We start from the raw sequence: 25,478 nt of genomic DNA, 5'->3' as shown, positions 1-25,478 counted from the left end.
TCACATTCAACACTTAGATACATTTATGTAAACAAAATGTATCTACTTCAGCTTCGGATGCGTCTGCAGAAATCTCCAGGAACTTTAAAGCCCTGTGTAACCCTTCCAATGCTGGTCTAGTAAAAAAAAAAATGCTGGTTGCATATAATATACTGTAAATAATGTTTTAGAGCAAAGTTGAAATGCAGGGTTATATTCCGCTTTAACTTCATTTGCACCCTTGCAAATAATTGTGATTTTTTTTTTTTTTTTTTATTTTAAACCTGTTTTTAATAATAATAATAATAATAATAATAATAATGAACCGTTACCATTATCATTGCGCAGTCCCTTCAACTTAGTTCCTACTCCAGATACAATACGGTCCCCAGATATTTTACAGTTATCCGTCATTGGAAATCCTACATGATCCAAACAGAAGTTTTAGTTAGCCCATGTCATATGCATAGTTATATCTTTGTTGAAGAAAATTGGATACATGTATGTTTATATCAAGCTATTGTCGCTTATAAGAATACCAATAAGCCCCAGATATTCAAGATCAATTCCATGAGAGGGACTCATCGATTGATATATAGTTTATAATGTGGTAGGCCTTTCTTAACAATAATAATCCAGTCTGGTTGATTTAGTTTGACTGTTTTTTTTTTTTACTTAGTCTTTAGACCCTGTGCCCCATTATCTTCAAAATGGCTAAAATGTTTGCCTTGTATTCAGTACATATTTGAATCATATTTGAAACCTATTTTTACTCACAGATGCAGTAACATAATTTTTTATTGAGAGACTAAAGCTAATGTTGTTCTTGTCCTCTGTAGACCCCTTTCACATTAAATCTAAGGATATGGGACATATACATACTTGAAGGTGACAGAATTCTCACTGCAATGTCCTACACAATTTTGAAGCTACATAAAAGTAAGTACTTTAGTTTTCATGCATTTGTTTTGGTGCATTTATGTCATTTTATTGTAGATCTGAGTTGTAAGGACTTTGATATCTCACCCTCAGACATTTCACATTTAAATTTTTCTTTTAGCCTTGACACAAGGTAATGTGTCCAACAAAGACTACCTCTGCCGACAATCTACCATGTGAAAAGCTACCCCTCCCTCCTCGTGCTCCCAGACACTTTATCCAGCAATCAGTCACTTGCCTACAGGCTATGGACGCACATTTACAGCCTTGACCTTACAATGTTGACTGAGAGATTGTTTCCCTGCTGGGCGATATACCTTGTGTGTACAAGGCTTTGTACAAAGTCATAAGTTCTAAAGGAAGGACCGTTTTAAATGGACAAAAGAGATATCGCCAAAAAGTGTAGCCTGGCTCTTCTTCTGTTCTGGACTAATTATAATGGAGGATGTGGTGTTTGCCCTTGGCCATTGCATATGGGCCCTTGTCAGTGGCGTAGCTACAAACCTCTGGGCCCCAATGCGGAATCTGGATGTGGGCCTCCCCCCCGGCAACAACAGCCCCCCCTCCCCCGGCAACACCCGACGGACGCACACACATATCAAAATCCCTATAGCCAGCTATAGGTACCCCCAGTATAGGTAGTCAGGCATAGGTAAGCCAGTATAGTTGCCCCCAGTATAGGTGAGATAGGCAGGCGCCGCCGGTATAAAAGTTAGATAGATAGGTGCCCCCAGTACAGGTTAGCTAGGTGGGTGCCTCTAATATAGGTAGCCAGAATAGTTGCCCCCAGCGTAGGTTAGATAGGTAGGTGCCCCCAGTATAGGTTAGTTAGGTAGGTGCCTCCAATATAGGTAGCCAGTTTAGTTGCCACCTGTATAGGCTAGCTAGGTGCCCCCAATACAGGTTAGATAAGTAAGTGCCCCCAGTATAGGTTAGATAGGTAGGTGCCCCCAGTATAAATTAGATTAGGTCGGTGCCCCCCAGTATAGGTTAGATTAGGTAGGTGCCCCCCAGTATAGGTTAGATTAGGTAGCTGCCCCCCAGGATAGATTAGGTAGCTGCCCCCAGGATAGATTAGGTAGGTGCCCCCCAGTATAGGTTAGATTAGGTAGCTGCCCCCCAGGATAGATTAGGTAGCTGCCCCCCAGGATAGATTAGGTAGCTGCCCCCCAGGATAGATTAGGTAGGTGCCCCCCAGTATAGGTTAGATTAGGTAGCTGCCCCCCAGGATAGATTAGGTAGGTGCCCCCCAGTATAGGTTAGATTAGGTAGGTGCCCCCCAGGATAGATTAGGTAGCTGCCCCCCAGGATAGATTAGGTAGCTGCCCCCCAGGATAGATTAGGTAGGTGCCCCCCAGTATAGGTTAGATTAGGTAGGTGCCCCCCAGGATAGATTAGGTAGCTGCCCCCCAGGATAGAATAGGTAGCTGCCCCCCAGGATTAGGTTAGATTAGGTAGCTGCCCCCCAGGATAGATTAGGTAGCTGCCCCCCAGGATAGATTAGGTAGCTGCCCCCAGGATAGATTAGGTAGGTGCCCCCCAGTATAGGTTAGATTAGGTAGCTGCCCCCCAGGATAGATTAGGTAGCTTCCCCCCAGGATAGATTAGGTAGGTGCCCCCCAGTATAGGTTAGATTAGGTAGGTGCCCCCCAGGATAGATTAGGGAGCTGCTCCCCAGGATAGATTAGGTAGCTGCCCCCCAGGATTAGGTTAGATTAGGTAGCTGCCCCCCAGGATAGATTAGGTAGCTGCCCCCCAGGATAGATTAGGTAGGTGCCCCCCAGTATAGGTTAGATTAGGTAGGTGCCCCCCAGGATAGATTAGGTAGCTGCCCCCCAGGATAGGGCAGGTAGGTAGGTGCCCCGTCCCCATAATGGAGGGGGGGGCCGCAGCAGCGGGGAGGGCAGCCCGACCTCTCCCTCCCTTCCTCTCCCCGGGCCCCCCCCCCCCCCCCCCTCAGATGCAGAGTGAGCGGCTCACGGAAGCGCTGTAGGCAGAACTCACCTCCGTCCCTGGTTCCAATCGCCGCTGATCTCCTCTCTGGCTGGCTCTGCATAGATGCTTACACACGCAGCTTCCTGTTTAGCCGGAAGCTGCGTGTGTAACAGCATCTATGCAGAGCCAGCCAGAGAGGAGATCAGCGGCGAGTGGAACGCAGGGAGGTGAGTTCTGCCTACAGCGCTTCCGTGAGCCGCTCACTCTGCATCTGAGGGGGGGGGGGGGGGCCGGGGAGAGGAAGGGAGGGAGAGGTCGGGCTGCCCTCCCCGCGGCTGCGGCTCCCCCCTACCAGCGCGCACGGGCCGCATGGCCCTCCAAACGGAGATGGGCCCCCCGGGCCCCTCCCCGCCTCCTCAGGAGCCTGGCCCGGTCGCCAAGGCGACCGCTGCGACCACGGGCCCTACGCCCTTGGCCCTTGTCAATACAATACCAGCAAGCAAGAAAATAGTCAATAATTTTGGCAGTACTTTTTCACCTACTGTTTAGTACTTTTTCAATTGCAGAGTGCTGTAAAGTTATTTTAAATAGAAAGATTATCTCCTAGAAAAGGAGAAAAAGTTAATTGCATATAACCCAGAGATCACAGGACCATATACATTAATTTAGTGATTACAGGACCAGATTACACAATGTTACATGATTCTGTGATTGGTCACCCTGTACACTCTGTAGCCCTGTAATCACTCGGTCTCTGTAAAATGACAGTGGTAATGGGCTCAGCACCTAGTATTAGGAAACTTTGTGAGCAGAAGGAGCCCATATAAATGTTATGGGCAGTGATGCGCTCATGAGTAGTGAGCTTGTCGTATCCGTGATTAAAATGAGGCTTAATTGCCTCATGTGTGCGGCTGGGAGAAAGGGGGTTAGTTACCCATATGCCTGCGGTCCTCTATGCGTTCCAAACGTCTTGTTTGCGTCCTATTGGATACGTTGCAAGACTCACAGCGCGCACTTCCTTCTTCAAGCTGGAAGGCGGAAGTGCGTGTAGTGAGATGTTTGGAATGCATAGAGGACCACAGACTTATGGGTAAGTAACCCAGTCTCTCCCAGCCTCAAAGCTGAATCAATCAAGCCTCATTTTAATCACGGATTCGACTAGCTCACTACTTGTGAGCGCATCACTAGTTATGGGTCTCCTGGCTGTCTAGTTAGACCCCTGGTTACAGTCCTTAAAGATTACATTGAAGTGCGTAGAATTCACAATCTTTACTCTCTCCTGACACAGGCAGTGTGCTGGTGGAATGGTAACTTACAGTGAAGCAGCATAAAAGGTCTTAGATTTCCAGCAGACCTTCGATGTGTCTTATGGAAACTATACTTGTCATTACCATGTTTTGTTTTTTTCGTATATTTACACGTTTACTATGTGAGTTGATGTTATTATGTGTTTATATACACCTCACAGGATGATGGCAGTGAAGAAAGAAAAGTAACCTAGCAATAATACCTATGATGGGTGCTGCAAGGATATATAAATATAGCCATGTTTGCCAAATTGTTAAGGATTCTTTGATAATGGAATGTTGGTACAATTGTTTCGCTTTAATGCGTACAGGGATGTGAGTAACTTTTAACCACTCAGGAAATCAGTTTCTACGAGTGTGATATCTGTACTGCTGCTGTGTTAAATATTACCATTTATAATAGAGTCAGAGAGAGTGGGTTGTGTGAGATGTGTCAAAAACAAATGGTGCTTTGCTCTCAATGCTGAAATATGCATACGCTTCTTATATTGTAGAAAGGGAAAATACATGACATGAGATTGAAGCTTGAAGATGTGTTTATTCATGTTTCCCGCAGGGCATAGTCCCTTTTATCTTCCTGTAAAAAGCAATGTCTTCTGGGCATTGCTTAAGCGCTAATAAGGCAAGGAGGAACATTGATTATGACATGTACATGTGTGTACAATGCACTGAGCAGTTTTCTTCAATAGAATGCAGCATGAAACTGCACCACTGCTGCTGTCAGGGAAATGTAGATTATTGAAGCTGATTTAACAATAGTATTGTATGTAGAATGTTTATTTTCTAGTTTTATGGCCAATAATGTTACATTTTAAAGTAAAATTATCGTCTGCCATAAAATATGATTAAAAACCTTTCTCCCAATTCTGTACTGAGTATATAGCTATTCCACATAGCTTTGACCCAAAATAAATTAAACTTTGCAAAGATCACAGTACTGTTACCAGCCACCTTGCATAGTAATGTAATATTCAATTCAGTCTAAGCAACACATTGCTTGTATCCTGAATGTACAGCAATCTGTCAGTTTAGCTTGCACACAGAATCTTCCTGCTATATATGTGCATTATTTCCTAGAGCTCTCTTGGCAGCCTGGAGAGCTCAGTTCTGCACACTTGACAGGCATTTTTTTAAAGTTTGTTCTTATGACTTCTAATGGTGTAATTACTGTATTTTTTGCACCATAAGGAACACCTGACCATAAGATGCATCTAGGTTTAGAGGACAAAAACCAGGGGGAAAAAAAATCTCCACCTGATGCGTCTTTATGGTGCCGGAGCGTCTTCTGTGGACTACCACCCCACTAGCTAACTCCCCCTCTGAAGATGCACTGTTTCCCATGGGTCCCAGCTGAGTATCAGCAGTTACTTTGCAGGTGTCTACCCCCCATAAAGCTGCCCCCCCCCCCACTCCCTCATACACCTTGGCCAAGCTAAAAGTGATCTTGTGATCCGCTAAATGTGACTGAGAATGTCGCCTTGTTAGTATCCTTGTCCACCAGTGAATTTCTGTGTGGTGGCAGAGAAAAAGGCTGTTTCTTTTCACTTTGGTGTCTTAATTACATGCAGCTGTTCCTCTCTTCCTGTTTTCCCCTAGCATCTACAGTTTTTGCCTAACTGTTAAATGGGGGCAAACTGCCTAAAAGTATTTTTCAAACACGCTTACTGTTGACCTTTTTGGAGGCCACTCTTCCTGTTAATATGAGGACACCTTGTATTTGTCTGGGGCCGCTGTGCATATTTTACTTGAGGCACTGTGCATTGAGGGGTACGCTGCATATTTGTTATTGAGCAGAACATGCTGCACATTTGCATACTGTGTTTTATGGTTGAGTCTGCATACTGTGTTTTTGGTGAGCACGCTGCATATTGTCATATTGCACAACTTCCAATTAACTTTCCTTCTGAGTTTTCTCCCAAGTAGATATTTTCATACTTTATCAATAAAATACTTTTAAAGCTCTCAGCAAGCAATAAATTACTGAAAATGAGTTTATTACCTTTTTCCTACGTTTTCAATTGCTAAGTAGTGAAAATGTATTTTTAGGTAAGATGGAAAAAATCATTGTCTTTTGGAAGTACTCTGCTTATTATCATCGAGACCATGCTGCATATTTGTGTTTTGGGGACACTAAGCATGTTGCTATTTGGGGGGGAGGGGGCAGGTTATCTGCATATTGGGTATCTTCCATACTCTTCTAATGGGCACTCACTCTGCATGTTTGATGTTTGGGAAGCACTCTGCACATTTATTTACCTTAATAAAAATTCCTTTCCTGACAACTAACGTTAACTCCCTAACCAACATTACTAACCTCCCCCTAATTTAGCTTCTAAGCTAAAGCCTTCCTATCAATATCTAACCTTACTTGGTAGTCATCTTCATGTCAGGCACGGAGCCAGAACCCAAACTGCTGCCCTCTACTGGTCATTTCCTCAGGCCAAGTGGCAGGGACCAATCCGTTTTCGCACATGTGAATTCTACCACCATAGTGCTGATGGTGACAGCCCATGGCCAGTGTTGTAATTAACTGCTTCACTAAACATATTCAAAGTTGCCTTCACAGTTATGGTAGCTTTGTACCCTTCAGCACTGTAATCTGAGTTTGAAACCGGATCTGTGTGGCGTATGCATGTTCTGTTCATGTTAATGTGGCATTTCAATGTCCTCCGACAACCTAGAAACATATGGCTAGGCTAACTCCTTTTTCCTCACAGTTGGTTCTAAACTGGGGTAGAGACATTAGACTGAGAGATGTGAATGCTTTAGGTGGTTTTATTATTATTTTAAGTTGTTCTTAGACATGATTTGGAATCATAAATACATACATTGTTCACACACAAGTTTAACATGTACTCTCTTTTCCTAAATATAAGACCTACCCTGAAAATAAGCCATAACTAGAATTTAGAGCATGCTTAAAATATAAGCCCTACCCCCAAAAAATTAGCCCTAGCGGAAGTTAAAGAGGAAGAGGCGGGCGCCAAGCAGGCTCACGGCAGTGTAGTTCCGATCAGGCATTGGTCCTGTCATCTCAGCACAAAGCAAGGTTATCAGCTGTGTACGGTAGGAACACAAGTACAAATACATACAGTAGCAATAAAAATTATGGGAACCTTTTGGAATTCTATGGATTTCTGCACAAATTGGTCATACAATTTGATCTGATCTTCATCTAAGTCACAATAGACAATCAGTCTGCTTAAACTAATACCACACAAATAATTAAAATGTTCCATGTTTTTATTGAACACACCATGTAAACATTCACAGTGCAGGTGGAAAAGGTATTTGAACCCTTGAATTTAATATCTGGTTGAACCTCCTTTAGCAGCAATTACTTCAACCAAACGTTTCCTGTAGTTGCAGATCAGACGTGCACAATGGTTAGGAATAATTTTTGACCATTCCTCTTTAGAGAACTGTTTCAGTTCAGCAATATTCTTGGGATGTCTGGTGTAAATCGCTTTCTTGAGGTCATGCCACAGCATCTCAATCGGGTTGTGGTCAGGACTCTGACTGGGCCACTCCAGTAGGTGTATTTTCTTCTGTTGAAGCCATTCTGTTGTTGATTTACTTCAATGCTCTGGGTCTTTGTCCTGTTCAGAATCAGAATCAGAATCACTTTATTCGCCAAGTGCGACAGGCGCCGCACCCGGAATTGTTTGTGGACACAAGGCATATTGGCAAGTGCAAACAGTGCAAGTAACATTACACACAGTACAATTTAAAAAGAAACATTTCACATAGCAAAAGACACATAAAGCGGTTGTCGCTGTATTAAGCCGAGATGGACATAAGTGTCCGCCTATGGGCCCGCGTTCGTCCTCTAAGTGCCCCGAGGTGCAGAAGGGGATTAGGAGATGGCATTGGGGATAGAGTCTGAGTTGAGGAGAGTGATCGCTTGAGGGAAGAATGTGTTCCTACGCCTGGTGGTCTTGGTGTAGATGGACCTGAAGCGACGTCCCGAGCGAAGGGGACTGAAGAAGTGACTGCCCGGGTGGGAGGGATCGAGTGTGATTCTATTTGCCGTGGACCTCATTCTGGATGTGTGGAGAAGGTCCAGGGGTGGCAGGGGCGACCCAATGATCTTCTCAGCCACATTGATGACTCTCTGGAGTTTGAGCCTGTCCTTCGCATTTGCACCCGAGTACCAGACAATGATGGAGGAGCAAAGGACAGATTCGATGGTCGCCGTATAAAAACTGGTCAGTAGCTCCCTGGGCATGCCAAACTTCTTTAGTTGCCTCAGGAAGAACAGTCTCTGCTGGGCCTTCTTTTGGGTGGTAGAGGTGTTGCAACACCCATCTTCTGCTGAGTGAGCTGAAATTTCTCCATTTATAGACAATTTGTCTTACCGTGTAAGTCAACAATTCTTATTTGTGGGTCTTCTGAGATTCACATCAAGCAATGCTTCTTGGGAAAAGCAAACCCAAAACTGGAAATCTCATCTCATTGATTGCATTCCAGCTGGCTAACACCTCAGTCCAATTAGCTCTTGGAGACGTCATTAGTCTGGGGGCTCACATACTTTTTCCACCTGCACTGTGAATGTTTACATGGTGTGTTCAATAAAAACATGGAAACATTTAATTATTTGAGTGGTATTAGTTTATGCAGATTGTGATTGCTGTGACTTAGATGAAGATCAAATCACATTTTATGACCAGTTTGTGCAGAAATCAATATAATTACAAAGGGTTCACATACTTTTTATTGCTACTGTAAATAGTGTATGCATGGAATAATAAAAATACAGCAGTACAGGCGTTTTTGATAGAATAAGTGCTGCAGGGACCCTAGGGAGTATTGCTATGTAGAGTATAGTAGCTCTACTCGATATGATGGTGCCATATGAATACTGGAAATAAATAGATACAGAAATAAAGACCCTCAACATTGAATGTAATATGTTTAATTTCTATGCTTCGCAATGTGTGAATTGATTTTGGCTAGTAATAATGTCTTTATGTGCTATATGGTACAGACTAACTAGTGAACTCATTGGAGTGTGTGAGGGGCTACAATGGTCCTAAAAGCCCCCTTACTAAAATGCTATGGAAAACAAGTTTGCTTTCTTAAAACAGAAAGAATTTGCGATAATTCAGTTTGGAGTGAGCTCCAAGATGTCTCCCAGTGCATCACTGCTGAAATATGTAAAAGGACCACAATGATTAATTTGCATATATTCAGCAGTGGTGCACTGGGAGACATCTTGGAGCTCACTCCAATCTGAATTATCACAAATTCTTTTTGTGCTATATGGCATATACTGTTAATTTACTGTGTGTATTCGCCAATCGCCTCCAGCATATTGCATATCACTTTATAGATTAAAAAAACATAATCACATCATTGTTTCTGAAATAGATTCCAGTTTATTGTCCCATTCAGTTTTGCCACTGCAAACATGGGGAGAACAAACTCCAAGCAGGTATGCATCCCAGCACCCCAGAGCTACAATTTTGGAGTGCCAAGCAGCAAGAAAATGTGTACCCCATATGTATGTACAGTATTGCAGTGCAGTTGCTGTAAAAACAGCTTAGCAACAATATCTTAGGTACTTTAAACACAGGTATGCTTACAAGTCTGTATTGAGCCATTTTTGTCAGGCTCAAGTTAATTTTCCTTTTACCTAAAAAATAGGTCTTTTTCTATTCACTTTGAACAGTTCAGTTTGTTCTCTGTGGATTAAATCATAGCTAAAAACCACCTGCATTATTCAGAATCTTTATAAATGGTTAAAAGAGCTCACGCTAAATTACCCATAATTATCTCAAAGATACTCTTGTGTTTGATGAAATATGCAAGCTTTTTTTATCCTCATTTTATTACATGCTTAAGCTGAGCTTCCAGCATTTTATACATCTATTTAATATAGTGAAGCTACTGGTTTGCCTGATGAGAAGTGTGTGTAAGGGAAAAAAAAGTTAGATTTAGTCTTAAATACATGCAGAATTTATCAGACATATCACCTTTATTTGATCAATAAAACAGAATTCTCACCAGACACAAGCTAAGGAGAAGCATGAACTGCTAGTTTTCTCTCTGGCTTTTAAAGCTCACTCTTTCTTTATTGATCAAATAAAAAGGATAGTGGATTTCAAAACCTCATATTTAGATTTTTGCAGATGTTAAATAACTCTACTTTAAAAAAAAAAAAAAAAAAAAAAAAAGAGCCTCTGTGGAATTAGCTGGCTTGCCTTGAGCTGTTCTTTAACCTCCCTGGCGGTAAGCACGGGCTATGCCGCGCAGGAAGATTTCTCAGGCCCTGCTGAGCCGATTTTGATGATTTTTTTTTTTTGCAGCACGCAGCTAGCACTTTGCTAGCTGCGTGTGCCCTCTGATCGCCACCGCTCCGCACCGATTACGCGGCGTTCCCCGCGCTGTGAGGCCCCCCCAGACCCCGTGCGATGCCTGGCCAATCAGTGCCAGGCAGCGCTGAGGGGTAGATCGGGTCTCCCAATGACGTCGGTGACGTCATGCCGCCCGTCGCCATGGCGACGGGGGAAGCCCTCCAGGAGATCCCGTTCTTTGAGGGGCTGGGGGGATGCCGCTGAGCAGCGGCTATCTAAAAAAAAAAAAAAAAAAAAAAGACTTTGCTGCCCCCTGGCGGATTTTTAATAAACCGTCAGGAGGGTTAAAGGACATCTGAAACGAAAAATATTTCCGTTTAAACAATGCACATTGCCTGGCTGTCCTGCTGATCTCCTGCCTCCAATACTGTTAGCCATAAAACCTGAACAAGCATGCAGATCAGATGTTTCTGACAAAAATCTGACAAGATTAGCTGTATGCTTGTTTCAGGTGTGTGATTCAGACACTACTGCAGCCAAAGAGCAGGGTGCCAGGCAACTCATATAGTTTAAAAGGAAATAGATATGGTATCCGCCATATAACTCTCGCTTCACGTTCCCTTGAGTACTCAAACAATTGACAGTGAGCCACCTAAAACATGTTCTGCCATTTTGTTTTTCAGCAGCACCACTTGGGTGCATCCCCAATCCATTTTTCATGTACTCATGTTTAGAGCTTATATATATATGACTACTTATGTTAGTCCACACTGTCTCCTTACTCTGAAGATTATGTAGGGCTCTGTGTGGTACCAGAGTGTGTGCTAGTGACATATGTGTGGTTTGGAGAGTTATGGGAGCCTTTCATAAACGGGCTTTTATGTATTTTTAATGGTTGATGTTACCTCTTGTTATTTATCTTGAAGTTGCAGTTTTACATTTTCACACCCTGGCGTGATGTCGCTACTTTTTGATGTGCTTATACATGTGATTACTCTAGGACTGTATGTATTCAGTAGTAGAAGTCTGAAGGGGTTGTTACCGTGTATAGCAAAAATGCTCATTAGGTCCAAAAATGTGTGCTCTTTCTAGAGCATACATGTAAACTGCATGAATCTGCACTACTGTGCTCTGATCAGCATCAAGCAGTGCTTCTAGAAACCAAGCAACTTGCAGCCTCCAGCACTGACTGTGACAGAAAAACAGCTGTCTTGACAGGTTCACTTTGATAAAGTTTTATAATTAAGCATGGCGCTTTTCACCTTACTGTTATTCCTGGTTTAATTATTCATAAATAATGAAATGCTAATAACTCGAAAGACATAATGATGCTTTTATAGTTATTGGAGCTTGTTATGTGATGAAGTAATTTACTCTTCTCTTCTTTGCCTGCCTTTTTGTTATTAAAAACATAGTGTGTTAACCACATTGTGTTTTTGTTTAGAATATCTAATGAAGCTGACTATGGAAGATCTAATTGAGTTCCTGCAGGAGAGCCTAGGCAAGAATTTTGGTTATGAGGATGATTATGTGATTGAACAGCTTCAGATCTCAATGACAGAGCTAAAAAGGTCAAAACTTGATCTCCCTCCTCCAGGTAAGGCATTTCCTCTAATACTAGTTCTGCTCCAGATGAGCTAAATTAGAATCAGAACCATGGCTCTAAATTATTGCAAACCTTGAACTGAAATGGATGTTTGTGTGCCTTTTTTTTTTCTTTTAAAGGAAACCATTAGTTGTAAACAATTCCTTCTAGCCAAGATTTGTATAGCACTGTGAGAAGAATGGTACATTCTAGATTTGTGATAATTATACCTATACTGTGCAAAGGACAGCTAGGGGGATTTAAAGGAAATAAACCTTATGTATGCTTAAAAATGGACGTTGTATTATTTGCTGATTTATTTGTCTTTTTTGCTGGTGCTGCAGGTTTAGCTCCTGAAAATGTTTATTTTATTGATATTCTTCCTTTTATTAGAAGTGGCATCACTCATTTGCACAGGGGTGCAAATCCTCAAACAAAAATGTTAGTCAAACTGTTGAATAAAAATAAATGGGGCAAAAGACACAAAATTATACCTGTTGAAGGGTAAAAAAAACAAGACTCGAAGAAGTAAGAACAATGGCAAGTGGTTAAAGCTGTCCACACTGACCTAAAATTAACACATTTTTTTAAAATAAAGATTTAACAAAATCATGTGTGCTATTGCACACGATACTTATGCAAATCACTATAGGAACATTGTGAGCGAAATTATTCAAAATGCTTTATTCAATAAAAATAATTAAAATCACACTAGTTTCAATATTGGAGCGCAGCATCTGCATGTATATTGATTAATGATTATTGATTGTGATTGAATAAAGCATTTTGACTAATTCTGCACACAATTTTACTATAGTGATTTGCATTTGTTTTTTTATGTTCTACTTTAAACCCCAGTTGACAAATTGCTGGGCTCTTGAAACTTGTTTTACACTTGCTTTAAAGTGGTTTCTCAACTTCAGGAGTTATTTCACTAACCCCAATGCCAATACACCATCCATCTTCAAGTCTGCATTCTGAATTCAGTTCCCAGGACCCCACCTACCCACAAAGATTTGCATGGGGAGTAAGGTGAGTGCATTCGCTCTCTACATCCCATTGCGTTTTACAACCCTTTCCTACATGACTCTTGGTGTCAGGGCTGGATTTTCCATAATGCACTGTAAGCTCGTGCCCACGGATGCCTGATGATGGACAGGTTGCTCACTTCCCTCCTTGAGTGCCACCCTCCTTTCCTATGCAGAGCAAAGGGTATATAAGAGGTTACTCACTGGCTCTCAGAATTCCATTGATGAGTTTTCCCTTCATTCTTGAGCATCTCTAGCTGACTAATACTTGGGGGCACTTCTAGCTACTTAATACTGAGGGTACCTCTGGCTACCTAATATCGAGGGGCACATGTGTATTAGGAAACACTATCCTGTATAATGAAAGCATGGGAGAGGTGACATCTGGGGCAGGCAGCACACTTGAGGTGCAGTTTAGCAGGGGGGGGGGGGGAGCTTGTGGGTTACTGGAGGGTGAAGTCTAGGGTGCCAGAACTTCTGTGCCTATAGGCTCTTGTAGTGTAAATCTGGGCCTGCTTGGTGGGAAAGTGAGTAGTTTGTCACAGTCATAAACTTCTCCATTGGAGAGGATCAAAAGTAAGTTGCAGTCTTTTGCACAATCCCTCCTACAACTTCTTGTGGGATGTTGAACTGTCCCAGTGAAGTGGCACCCACCCAAATGTCAGCTCTGGATGCAAATAACAAAATGCGGTGTCTAGATAAGATAAAGCAGTGTACACATTTGCATGAGGATATGCAGATGTGAGGTGGCAGCGCTGTGGGCATTACAAGTGGTAGTTAAGCAGGAAAGAAGTACAGTCATCTCAGCATCTGTCTTTATTCAGGGGGGGGGGGGGGGAGGCTGGTGTTAAGAAATGAAAATTGTTTGGCAACAATAAGTTATATAATTTTTAAGGAAAATTTCTAAACTGCTTTTGTTGCCACTATTAACCCATTATTACACGAGTGGCAGTATATCAATGCCCCCTGAGACGTTATCTAAAGTCCCAGGAGTGTAGATATGTCTTCTGCTTCCTATGCACGTCCCCATCACTGGCCATTAGAGCACTGATTGGTGAATGGGGACATGGTTTCCCAAAGCCAATTAAAGTGCCTGATTCGTGAATGATCACTGCTTTAACAAACAACCATGATCATTCATTGAAAGTCTGTAAAAAAAAAAAAAAAAAAAAACCACACACAAACTTTCACGTTTCTTTCAGCTTAACCAGAAAGGAGACATCTAGTGGACAAATTAGTGCATCACCAGGAAAAAATCTTATACCTATAAAATATATTGAAATATACCTATAAATAAAAAGCCCATTACCCCTTATATCCCCTCCACTTCTCCAATAGGTACCAACATAACTTGTTAAAAAAAAAAGCCAAAGTGACGGAATTTAAAACAGAATACATAAACTGTTACTTTAGGGACTTATCTTTTTATATATGTATGCCATGTGGGTATACTATTTTATTTTTTGCAAATTAGTACAATGAGAAAACAAAAAACACTAGTGCAATGCATAGACAATATTTCATGTGGAAAAAAGCTATATTTTTTCCAAATGAAATATTGTCTATGCATTGTACTAGGAACATAATTTCAATGTTGTGATAACCAGGACAAATGGGCAAATAAAATGTGTGGATTTTATCCAGTAGCAATGTTTATTTTAACCTCGTTAGTGGTAATTCTGAGTCAGGCTTTGGACTGAAATCCGCAGCTCAGAGTGGTAATCCTGTGTCTGAGTGAGTTATATGCAGAAGCTGCTGCAGATCTCTCTGTGGTATTATTTTTTTCTGGTTCTAAAAGCTTGTGCAAAAATTGCACGGCTTTCAGACAAATCTGGACTTAAGCATAACGCCAGGGAGGTTAAAACTGTAGGGGTTGAACATTTTTTCCATAGAAAATAGAGTAATTAGTAATAAAATAAATATTTCCTATTAAAAGCCTAATTTATAGCAAAAAGCAAGATCTAGATCATATAGGTGTGATACGTAGTGATACAGTTATTTGCGAATTAATGGAAAGTGCGCTGAAATAATTGCTTTGTTCCATAAGGGGAACACAACTTGTAGTGGTCAAGGGGTTAAAGTAAGCTCTAGTGCCATCCGGTGTCTATTTTCATTACTGGGCAAATTCTAGTTGTTAAAGAAAACACATGACCTTTTGCTGCTCCATAAGTGTTTTACATTATAAATACCAACACACCTCTAGAACACAACAATTCCAATTTTTACACCACCCCTATCTAAAATTCTGAAACACTGTGCCAATGTAGCTTTCAACTTTTACTTTGCAATGTAGGCTACATTTACCACGGAACACTCACTTTCCTGCCTGCATGAATGAATTTAAATCCACAAATAACTGTTTTTCTGGAGTCCTCTAATGGATTTTCAATAAGTTCCATTACAATGTATCATCCAGCATATTAGTATTCCATGCAAGCTATAGCTCCATTACAGTTAAAGTAGCTATCTTCGCTGGCCAGCTCATAATACATAAATATGTCACAGAAGACACTGTCCATACAACTCCTTCCACTGACTGTGCACTGAAAGGGGGGGGGGTCCGTACTAGCTGCTCAACACTACTTCTCTACAATGCCACACCGCTCCCTTTAGTTATTTGCAAACGTGTACGTGTCCATTGTGGGAGTCCCCACATGCCATAGTTGGCTCCGTCGCTCTGCACAGCTCTGGCTTTGGTGTAGTGGCATTCTTTTGCGGCATTCTTCCGTGGATGGTAGCCTGGATGTGCCAAACTTAGTTGACTTATTTCACCGGCCAATTGGCAGCCTCTTCAGGACCCATGGCTTTTCACATGGAGCACCCTCTTGTGGGCTTTTATATCCTTTGCAGTCATAATTATTCATTTTAAACCATTGGTAGTGACTTATAATCCTCTAATGCCCTCTATTGCCATCTTGTGGACCTTTTTCCAAACTACACCACAATTGTTTTTCTGACAATCCCATATACTGCTTTCTGTAGGTATATCCTTTCAGTTTTGAATACCCTAATGTAAGTGTTTTCTAATTATTGGGGTAACCCAGGCCCGGCCCTAGACTTTTTGCCGCCTGAGGCAACGTTTAAAGAAAGGGGCCGCCGAGCTGGAGGGGATAGCGGGCAAGAAGGGGGTATTGGGCCTAGCGGCGGGGAGGGGGCCCCCCTCCCTCGCCTGGGTCCCCCGTCCTCCGCTCCCCTCCAGCTTTAAAAAGTTATGTTGCTGCAGCTATTGTAAGAGGCACGGGCGGGGATCACTCACCTTTTCCGCGTTCCAACGTGCGCTCCACTGACGTCACTTCCTGTAATGCCGTCCACTCACAATACAGCGGGCGGCGTAGCAGGAAGTGACGTCAGTGGAGCGCACTCTGGAACGAGGAAGAGGTGAGTGATCCCCGCCCGTGCCTCTTACAATAGCTGCAGCAACATAACTTTTTAAAGCTGGAGGGGAGCGGAGGACGGGGGACCCAGGCGAGGGAGGGGGGGTCCGACCCCCCCTCCCCGCCGCTAGGCCCAATACCCCTTTCCTGCCCGCTATCCCCTCCAGCTCGGGCGTCCCCCCCCCCACACCCACGGACGGGCGGGTGCCACCCCCCCCCCCCAGAAGTGCCGCCTGAGGCAAAAGTTTCACCCCACCTCATGGGCGGGCCGGCCCTGGGGTAACTCCTTTCCTTTTATCTCTTTCTAAGGAGTTGTACCTACATTTCAACTTGCACAATTTCTCCGGTTTCCTGCACTTTCCTTCCTCTAATTGCAAGTCACTAATTTTCAATTTTCCTTTTGTATCTTTTAATCCAAAAATGTTCTTTGTTTGTCATCACAATTATGTGTTATATAGTTCTTCGATTTTTAAAGAGAGCCTGAGGTGGGCTCATAAAATGAAGTAAAAATTATGCTCCCTGATCCGGGGGGCTGGGCGGATCAGGTAGCCGCCAAAACCACCCCTGTCCGCCGCTCCTGTGGGCCGCACTGGCCCACCTTCTTTCGTGACCTCTGGGTCACGACGCTGGAAGGAGAGAGATCTCGCTCTCTCGCTGCAGGGCGGCGGGGGAGTTGCAGGGAGCATGGCCAGTGAGAGAGAGCTGTCAGCTCTGGAAATGGCAACTCTGGAAAGCCTGCAGGAACGCCCCTAGTAAGCGTTTTAAGCAGGGTATCCCTCTCCTCTATTTACCCTCCGAGATAGCGACAAATATTGTGGCTAATTTCGGGGGGACACAGAGGCATGTCGTGAGGCAGAGAACATACCTCTGTCTCATCTGCCCTCCCAAGGAACCGCCTCGGGTTTTCTTTAAAGAGAATCTGTATTGTTAAAATCACACAAAAGTAAACATACCAGTATGTTAGGGGACATCTCCTATTACCCTCTGTCACAATTTCGCCGCTCCCCGCCGCATTAAAAGTTGTCAAAAACAGTTTTAAAAAGTTTGTTTGTAAACAAACAAAATGGCCACCAAAACAGGAAGTAGGTTGATGTACAGTATGTCCACACATAGAAAATACATCCATACACAAGCAGGCTGTATACAGCCTTCCTTTTGAATCTCAAGAGATCATTTGTGTGTTTCTTTCCCCCTGCACCTCACTGAAGAGTTACACGCTGATTGTTTGTTTACTCTTGCAGACAGCTCTGCCCGTTTGTCTGTAATTCTGCAGTATGTGACTCATCAGTGTGAACAGAGGATTTATCCAGCTTGTAAATGATAAGAGAGCAGAGAAAAGCTGGCTAATGTAAATAACACACACACACAGGGGAGTGTGCATAGAGGGGGCATGCGTAGCAGATCACACTGAAGAGTTGGCAGCCTTCCAGAGACAGGATGACAAGTCAGACAGGGGAAAGATAAGCTGATTTATTACAGAGATGGTGATAGTATAAAGTGCTGCAGTAAGCCAGAGCACATTATAATAGGTTTAGGAACCTGTAGGATGGTAGAAAACACAATGACATTTTTGTTACAGAGTCCCTTTAATACGTTTTTTAACAAACTCCACCAAACTTTCTTCATCACCCCTCCATATCATTAATATGTCATCTATGAAGCGCAACCAGAGGGTGACCCACTCTCCAAATTCCTGCATGCCATAAACCTCCTCCAACTCCCGTCTTCGCAGATTTGGGCATGCATGAGCCGGCGAAGCGGTCACCCCCATGGTTACACCCCTCAACTGCTGATAGTACTTTCCATCAAACTGGAAAAAAATTCTCATCAGACCAACTGCATTAAATCCAATACATAATTATTGTGAGCTTCTTCATCTCTTCCATAGAAGCATTTTGTAAAAAAAAAACATTGCTTCAAGTCCCACCACATGTGGTATTGAATTAAGTAAAGATGCTTCGAGTGACATTGAGACAATTTTTTTGGTACTTTTACATTCTCAGTTTTCCTCAACACATCCATTGTGTCACATACCTAAGACTGCAGATGCACTACTTTGGGTTTTAACTTTTTACAATTCTAGTTTTGTTTACCATAAATGGGAATTCCAGTTTCCTTATATAATTGCGATAAATGTATATTGGTGTTGGAAAATTCCTTCTAAAATTTCATATTCTGGTAGTATGTATCAATGTGAAATGAGCCAGACTATAAGCATTGGCTTTTTCTCAACATAAATTACGTTTCCCTTGAAACTATGCTGTGGGACAGGGCCCTGATGGAGTTTTTGCTAGGAAACCTGTTTTTATGATATACATATTGAAACCCCCTCCCCCATTCCCAGAAGCAACCCATTTTGATAGTGGGTGTGCATTGTAAAGCTTGTTTTCATTTATAGTACCACTTTAAGTCATAACATGGAGCTATGACTTTAATTTATGAAGTACAGTAATATCTCGTAATAATAAACTCTTGGATAGTAAATATTTGGTTATAGTAAACCTCTCCAGGTCCTGGCCAATCTCTATTATACCTCTATGGGAGCAATGCCGCCTGGTATAGTAAAGTCTGATATAATAAAACATCTGTTATAGTAAACATGTTTTTTGGCCTCTGCTAGGGATGATCAATGAGATACAAATTCTTCTGAAATTATGCAAATTTTTATAATTTTTCTAGAGCAAGTTTGGAGAATGCGAGGCATCAGCTGGCTAGTATATAAAACAGTAATTATTGTAATGTGGTTAGAAAAAACCCTATGTAGATATCATTTAAGTCTGAACTTCAGAAAAGATCAGCAATTGGACCATACAATGACTCTTCTATCATCTTTTCTTATATTTTTTAAAACAACTGGTTTAGACAGTCAGTTTATGGTTCGTGTGCTAAACCAATCTTTAGCACGACACTATCTGTAATGATGTCTCACTTCTAATGAACTGATTGGTTGTACACTCATAAAGCTGAAAAAGGCAGCTATTATATAGAGTGGGGTATTTGGCAGAAGGATGCAATACATTTTATAGGGTTAAATTGGGTTATCACATAGTGCTGCAATTTATCTTCCATTTTCCACATCGCTAGGAAAGAATCAGAGTAGTGTTTATCCTTGTATATAAGCCATATCACAGGCTTCTCTGCTGCTAAGCACCTAGATTCCAAGTCAGGTTCACACTTCATAAAGTAACGCTCTAACACTGCTGCTTAGCACCATCGCTCTGTGTTTCTTGCCATATGTCGCACACCTCTCTGAAATCTATTTAAACATTTCATGTGTTAGAGGAACGTGTTTGCAATGTGTTTTCAGCACCAGAGATATTATTTCCCCTGGTAAAATCTCATGAGTGTCAGCAATCCAATTTGATTTTAACAAAAATTGTCAAACAAATGTCTTCCTAAAATAGCACCGTAACAAATTACTGCCTTACTACTTAAGTGCTATTCTGTATTTGCAAACGCAAAATCCCAAACAACCCCTTAGAAATAGGGGGTTGAAGGGGAGAGTGCAGCTCACTAAATTGGAAGCTTTTTTGAGAAAACTCCAGACAGACCTTTTCTAAATGAGTTACAATATATGAATTTAAATGCAAACATCTTATTTCCGGATAAAGCAATGAGATATGCCGTTATTAAAATTAATACTGATATGGCTCACCTACAAGAACATTTTGTTCAGCACACTCATACTAAGTACAAAATGTGCATTTTGATCTTACAGTGTTTAATTTACCAATTGAGATTGGAGGACCAGTTAAAATAACTTCAATATTACTGCAAAACCATGCAGATGACTTTCACAGACAAGTTTTATGGCCTTAAAACTTCGGTAAATTGCAAATTCCACATATGTTGTGTAACAGCAAAACAATTATCATTCTATGGGTGCAGCTAGTGTGCCTAGTGGGTAGCACAAGCATTGCAGCACTTGCTTTTCGCATGCGTTAAGCATGCTACCCATGCACCGCGGGTCAATGCGCAGTACTCTCCTGGCATTAATAGCGCCATGCTCTGTCTGCACACAGCAAAATGGTTAGCAGTTCATGCATCAAGCACTGTGTCACAAGTCAATGGCTGAAACATGTTTTGTGGTTAATAATTTCTGTGAATTTGCGTTTGCATGTTTTTATAGGTGTGTTTTTGTGCGTACAGTGGGGTACACACGTGTTTGCATGCGAAACTACATGTGCTGTCCTTAATTCCCTGTACCCATAACAAATGCTTCTGTCATGCACGCACTGCTATGATGCCCTCATAACAAATACAACAATCAACATCCCCTATTTTAAATGCTTTTGTGATGTCCCTTCATAACCAACACCACTATAGCAGACCTCCTATAACAAGCATGCAGAGCAGTAGATCCCTTCCCACTTTATAACATGTGCAAACATTGTCTACTTTATGCCTCACAAGGCTTGCTTCCTAACTCACCCCATTATGCAACTCAGTATGTTTTACTAACTCCTCCAAGGTCTTGTTCACACCAGGAGCGATTGGGATGCATTTGCCAATCACTGGTGGGTCAGTTAAGGGCTAGGGCAGTTGTCACCCTATGAAGGTGTTCCCACAGCATTGTAGCAATTTAGTTAAAATCCCAAACGTTCTGGATGTAGCATTTTTGGAGCAATTCAGCTTGAATGAATGTGCACAATCATTAAAAATTACTCTGAAAATTACTTTGCAAAATCGCACACGTTAAGCGCTCTATCAAATGCGTTTTGGGATGTGAACCAGGCCTTTTTCAACCCCCTCAGAAAATATTAATGCTACTAATTTTTATGTTGTGGTGATTGCCAGGGGGATAGGCTACCTCCTAATTCATATAATCTCCCTCCTTAAAGGACTTCCGAGGTGAACTTACAAATCTATTTTTTACTCACCTGGGGCTTCTTCCAGCCCTGAGCAGCAGTCTCAGTCCCTCGCTGCAGCCCCGGTCCTCTTCGGTGTCCGCACTCGCTGCCTGCAGTGATGGCGACCCACCGGCATGGTTGGCTCTTCTGCATTATTGTCATCTGGCACATACTGCGCCTGCGCAGTAGTTGTGCGCAGTATGCACCAGATGACGTAGACGTGCAGAAGAGCCGACCCCGCAGGTAGGTCATCATAATTGCGGGCGGCCAGCAGGGACACTGAAGAGGACCAGGGCTGCGGCGAGGGACTGAGACTGCTGCTTGGACCTTCACCTCGGAAGTCCTTTAACCACTTTGTCCTCCTTGACGTAGTTCTACGTCAAGGTCGACATGTGCACTCTCGCGGCCGATTGCGCATGTGCATGCGCGCTCTCGGCCGCAGATCGTTAGCCCAGGAATCAATGAATCGGGCCATGGTGCCCGATCACTGATTCCTCTCCCCCGCAGAAAAAGCGACAGCTTCTTTTGGAAGCTTTCGCTTTTTCTGACTCCTATGTCCCTCTAAGCGTACATGTTACGCTTAGAGTGATGTCATGTAAACAAACTCAAGGTAAAACTACATCTAAAAGTAAAAAAAAAAATTAAAATACAGATATATTTACCTAAATCAAATACCATTTACATCCCACCCTCCCAAAAATACCCACATAAAATGTTTAATATAGAAAGAAAAAGACAATAAAAAACAAAAAAAACACATACATATTTACCTAACAGTCTAAACTTTTAAAATATCTATGTAAAGATGAAATATTTCAAATTTTTTTTTTTTTTTATAAGCTTGTAAATCGTGATGGTCAAAATGGAAAAAATGCACTTTTATTTCCAAATAATATATTGTTGCCATACATTGTGAAATGGGCAAATACAATACATGGGTTTTAACCGGTTCAGCACCGCAGTGCCGAAAATCTCATGCATCCGAGCAACGTTCACCTCCCATTCATTCGCCTATAACTTTATTGCTACTTATCACAACGAATTGATCTAGATCTTGTTTTTTCCGCCACTAATTAGGCTTTCTTTGGGTGCTACATTTTGCTAAGAATTACCGTATTTGGCGCCGTATAAGACGCACTTTTTCTCCCCCAAAAATGGGGAGAAAAAGTCCCTGCGTCTTATACGGCAAAGGCAGGGAATCCCCAAATTGCAAACGCCCGCCGATCCGAACCGCCGACCCGCCGCCATGTTGGGGATTCCCTGCCTGTGAGCCCGCAGCGTTAGACTACCCGTGCCTCAGCTTTTGTCCTCTAATTATCTCCTGCCCCCCGTGTGCGACTCCCCCGGTCCCCCCTCGTGTCTCCGATATCCCAGCGTGTCTCCGATATTCTTATTGTATGTATTTCCCCCCTCAGTGTCTGCAGCATCAGCGGCTTACCAGATCCATGCCGCCGCGAGAACTGCAGACACCCGGCATCTCCATACGCTTCCTCTATTGTGCGCTTGTACTCATGACGTCATCAGTACAAGCGCACAATAGAGGAAGCGTATGGAGATGCCGGGTGTCTGCAGTTCTCGCGGCGGCATGGATCTGGTAAGCCGCTGATGCTGCAGACACTGAGGGGGTGAAATACATACAATAGGAATATCGGAGACACGCTGGGATATCGGAGGCACGCAGGGGGGACCGGGGGAGTTGCACATGGGGGGGCAGGAGGTGATTAGAGGGCAAAAGCTGAGGCACGTGTGGGTGGGGACAGGACACAGGAGGACACATGGGGAGAAGGGGCACACATTAGGACACATGGGGGCAGACAGCAGGACACATGGGGCACACAGCAGGACACATGGGGCACACAGCAGGACACATGGGGCACACAGCAGGACACATGGGGCACACAGCAGGACACATGGGGCACACAGCAGGACACATGGGGCACACAGCAGGACACATGGGGCACACAGCAGGACACATGGGGCACACAGCAGGACACATGGGGCACACAGCAGGACACATGGGGCACACAGCAGGACACATGGGGGTACACAGCAGGACACATGGGGGCACACAGCAGGACAGATGTAGGACAGATGGGGCACACAGGAGTACCATTTGGGGGATAACATGTACAAGACGCTCCTGGAACATGGACGCCCCAGGTTTAGTATATATATATTTTTTCCCCTGGTTTTTGCCCTCTAAACCTGGGTGCGTCTTATATTCCGGAGCGTCTTATACGGCGCGAAATACGGTATTCTTTTCTAAATCCATTTTAACAGGAAGATTAAGAAAGAAATTTAAAAAATGCATTATTTCTCAGTTTTTGGCCATTATAGTTTGAAATTAATATAAGCTACCGTAATTAAAACTCATGTATTTTATTTGCCCATCTGTCCCGGTTATTACACCGTTTAAACGATGTCTATCACAATTTATGGTGCCGATATTTCATTTAGAAATAAAGGTGCATTTTTTCAATTTGTGTCCATCACTATTTATAAGCTTATACTTTTAAATAATATAATAACATACTCTCTTGACATGCATATTTAAAAAGTTCAGACCCTTGGGTAACTATGTTGTATTTTTTTTGTTTATTATTGCATTTTTTTTTTAATTTTTTTTAAATAAAATATGTATGTGGGTAATTTTTGGTGCGGGAGGGAAACTCCTAATTTTAAATGTAAAATAATAGAATTGTTTTATTAAAAGTGTATGTGGGTGCAGTTTACTATTTGGCCACAAGATGGCCACAGTAAAAAAATGTCCTGGATGCGAACAATCTCGCATCCAGGAACTAAAGTTCACGGAGAAGTTTCCTGGGGGGCAGAAATACCGCGCTCTCTCACTAGAAAGCGTCGTTTTTTCTGCGGGGAAATTAGATCGGTGAATGGGAATTATATTCCCGTTCACTGATCGGGGGGCTAGCGGCGGGTGCGCGCGTGGGAGCGCGCCCGATCGCGCGCACCATGCGGCAGAAGCAGCAGTGCCTAGCTGGACGAGGAAGCTCGTCCAGATAGGCCGAACTGGTTAATTATGGAGGCATGTATTATTTTAAAACTATAATGGCCGAAAGCTGAGAAATTAATTTTTTCAGTTTTTTTCTTATTCTTACCGTTAAAATGCATTTACAGTAAGGTAGCTCTTAGCAAAATGTGCGACCCAAACAAAGCCTAATTGGTGGTGGAAAAAACAAGATATAGATCAGTTCATTGTGATAAGTAGTGATAAAGTTATAGGCTAATGAATGGGAGGTGGACATTGCTCGGATGCATAAAGTGAAAACGACCGAGGGCTTAAGTGGTTAAGGCTTCCTAATGCTTGGCCCAAATGGATTGACATCTTACGGATGCTTGGCCTGAACGGTTTGAAACCATCCTAATGCTTGGCCCAAACAGATAAAACTATTCACTTTGAAATCAACCTCTCCTAATTTATGAGTGACCGTATTTAATACATTTTGTGGTCTTCCCCTTTAGTGCCAATTTCAACCCCCATTAGCCCAAATCTAACATGTCAGCACATCAGCTATGTAATAATGGAACACCAATTTAATTCATGTGCATGTTGCTGTGTTCTTGCACCCATATCTACATAGCAAGTAAAACTCCTCAACCACTGCAGAAGTGCTGATAAATGCCCTTCATAATTCAATGCAAAGCAGGATGTCTATATATATATATATATATATATATATATATATATATATATATATATATATATTTGCAGACAGAATATTACTAAATAGTATGTCTTTTTTTACCCGGGGCTGACCTTACCATGAAGTCATCTGAATCAATTTATTGAGGTAGAAAAATCTAGGGGGGGGTGCCAATGACTAAACATTCAGAATGGCCATAGGTGGAACACAATTTACCTATTTTGTATCTGGGTCCTATCCTCTTCTGCAGTGCAGCCTATCGCCATGCAGCAGTGTCTCTCCGTAGGCTCCTGATGTCATGTAACATGCATCAGGAGCTTGTGAAGAGATGCTGTTGCATGGTGAGAGGCTGTAGTGAGGAAGAGGACCCATCGCTGGACCAGGTATTTGTTCTCTGCTGTGGCCGCTTTGCATATTCAGATGGGGTGGAATTTATAGAGGCGGGACCTGGGCACATCTTACGGTAAGTGCCGACTGGCTGACTGTCCCATTCAATCAGTACTTTATTCTGGTATAGTTGTGC

General features: G+C 42.6%; 1 protein-coding gene across 9 annotated transcripts in view; it reads left to right on the top strand.

Annotated features, from left to right (window-relative positions):
• Positions 1 to 25,478, top strand: part of USP6NL (USP6 N-terminal like) — a 402,543-nt gene that overhangs the window by 161,867 nt on the left and 215,198 nt on the right. For all 9 annotated transcript variants that reach the window (XR_011030371.1, XR_011030373.1, XR_011030372.1 and 6 more), the window contains exons 12-13: positions 819 to 918; positions 11,901 to 12,053. Coding sequence is in view for 3 of the 9 variants with exons in the window: in XM_068276069.1 (XP_068132170.1) it covers positions 819 to 918; positions 11,901 to 12,053 (253 nt within the window). In the remaining 6 variants the exon portion in view is untranslated. The remainder of the gene's footprint in view (positions 1 to 818; positions 919 to 11,900; positions 12,054 to 25,478) is intronic.

Source organism: Hyperolius riggenbachi, chromosome 3 (assembly GCF_040937935.1).
Source record: "Hyperolius riggenbachi isolate aHypRig1 chromosome 3, aHypRig1.pri, whole genome shotgun sequence".
Lineage (NCBI taxonomy): Eukaryota > Metazoa > Chordata > Amphibia > Anura > Hyperoliidae > Hyperolius > Hyperolius riggenbachi.
The sequence above is the reverse complement of the archived record's forward strand: the minus strand, read 5'-3'. Positions and strand labels throughout refer to the sequence as shown.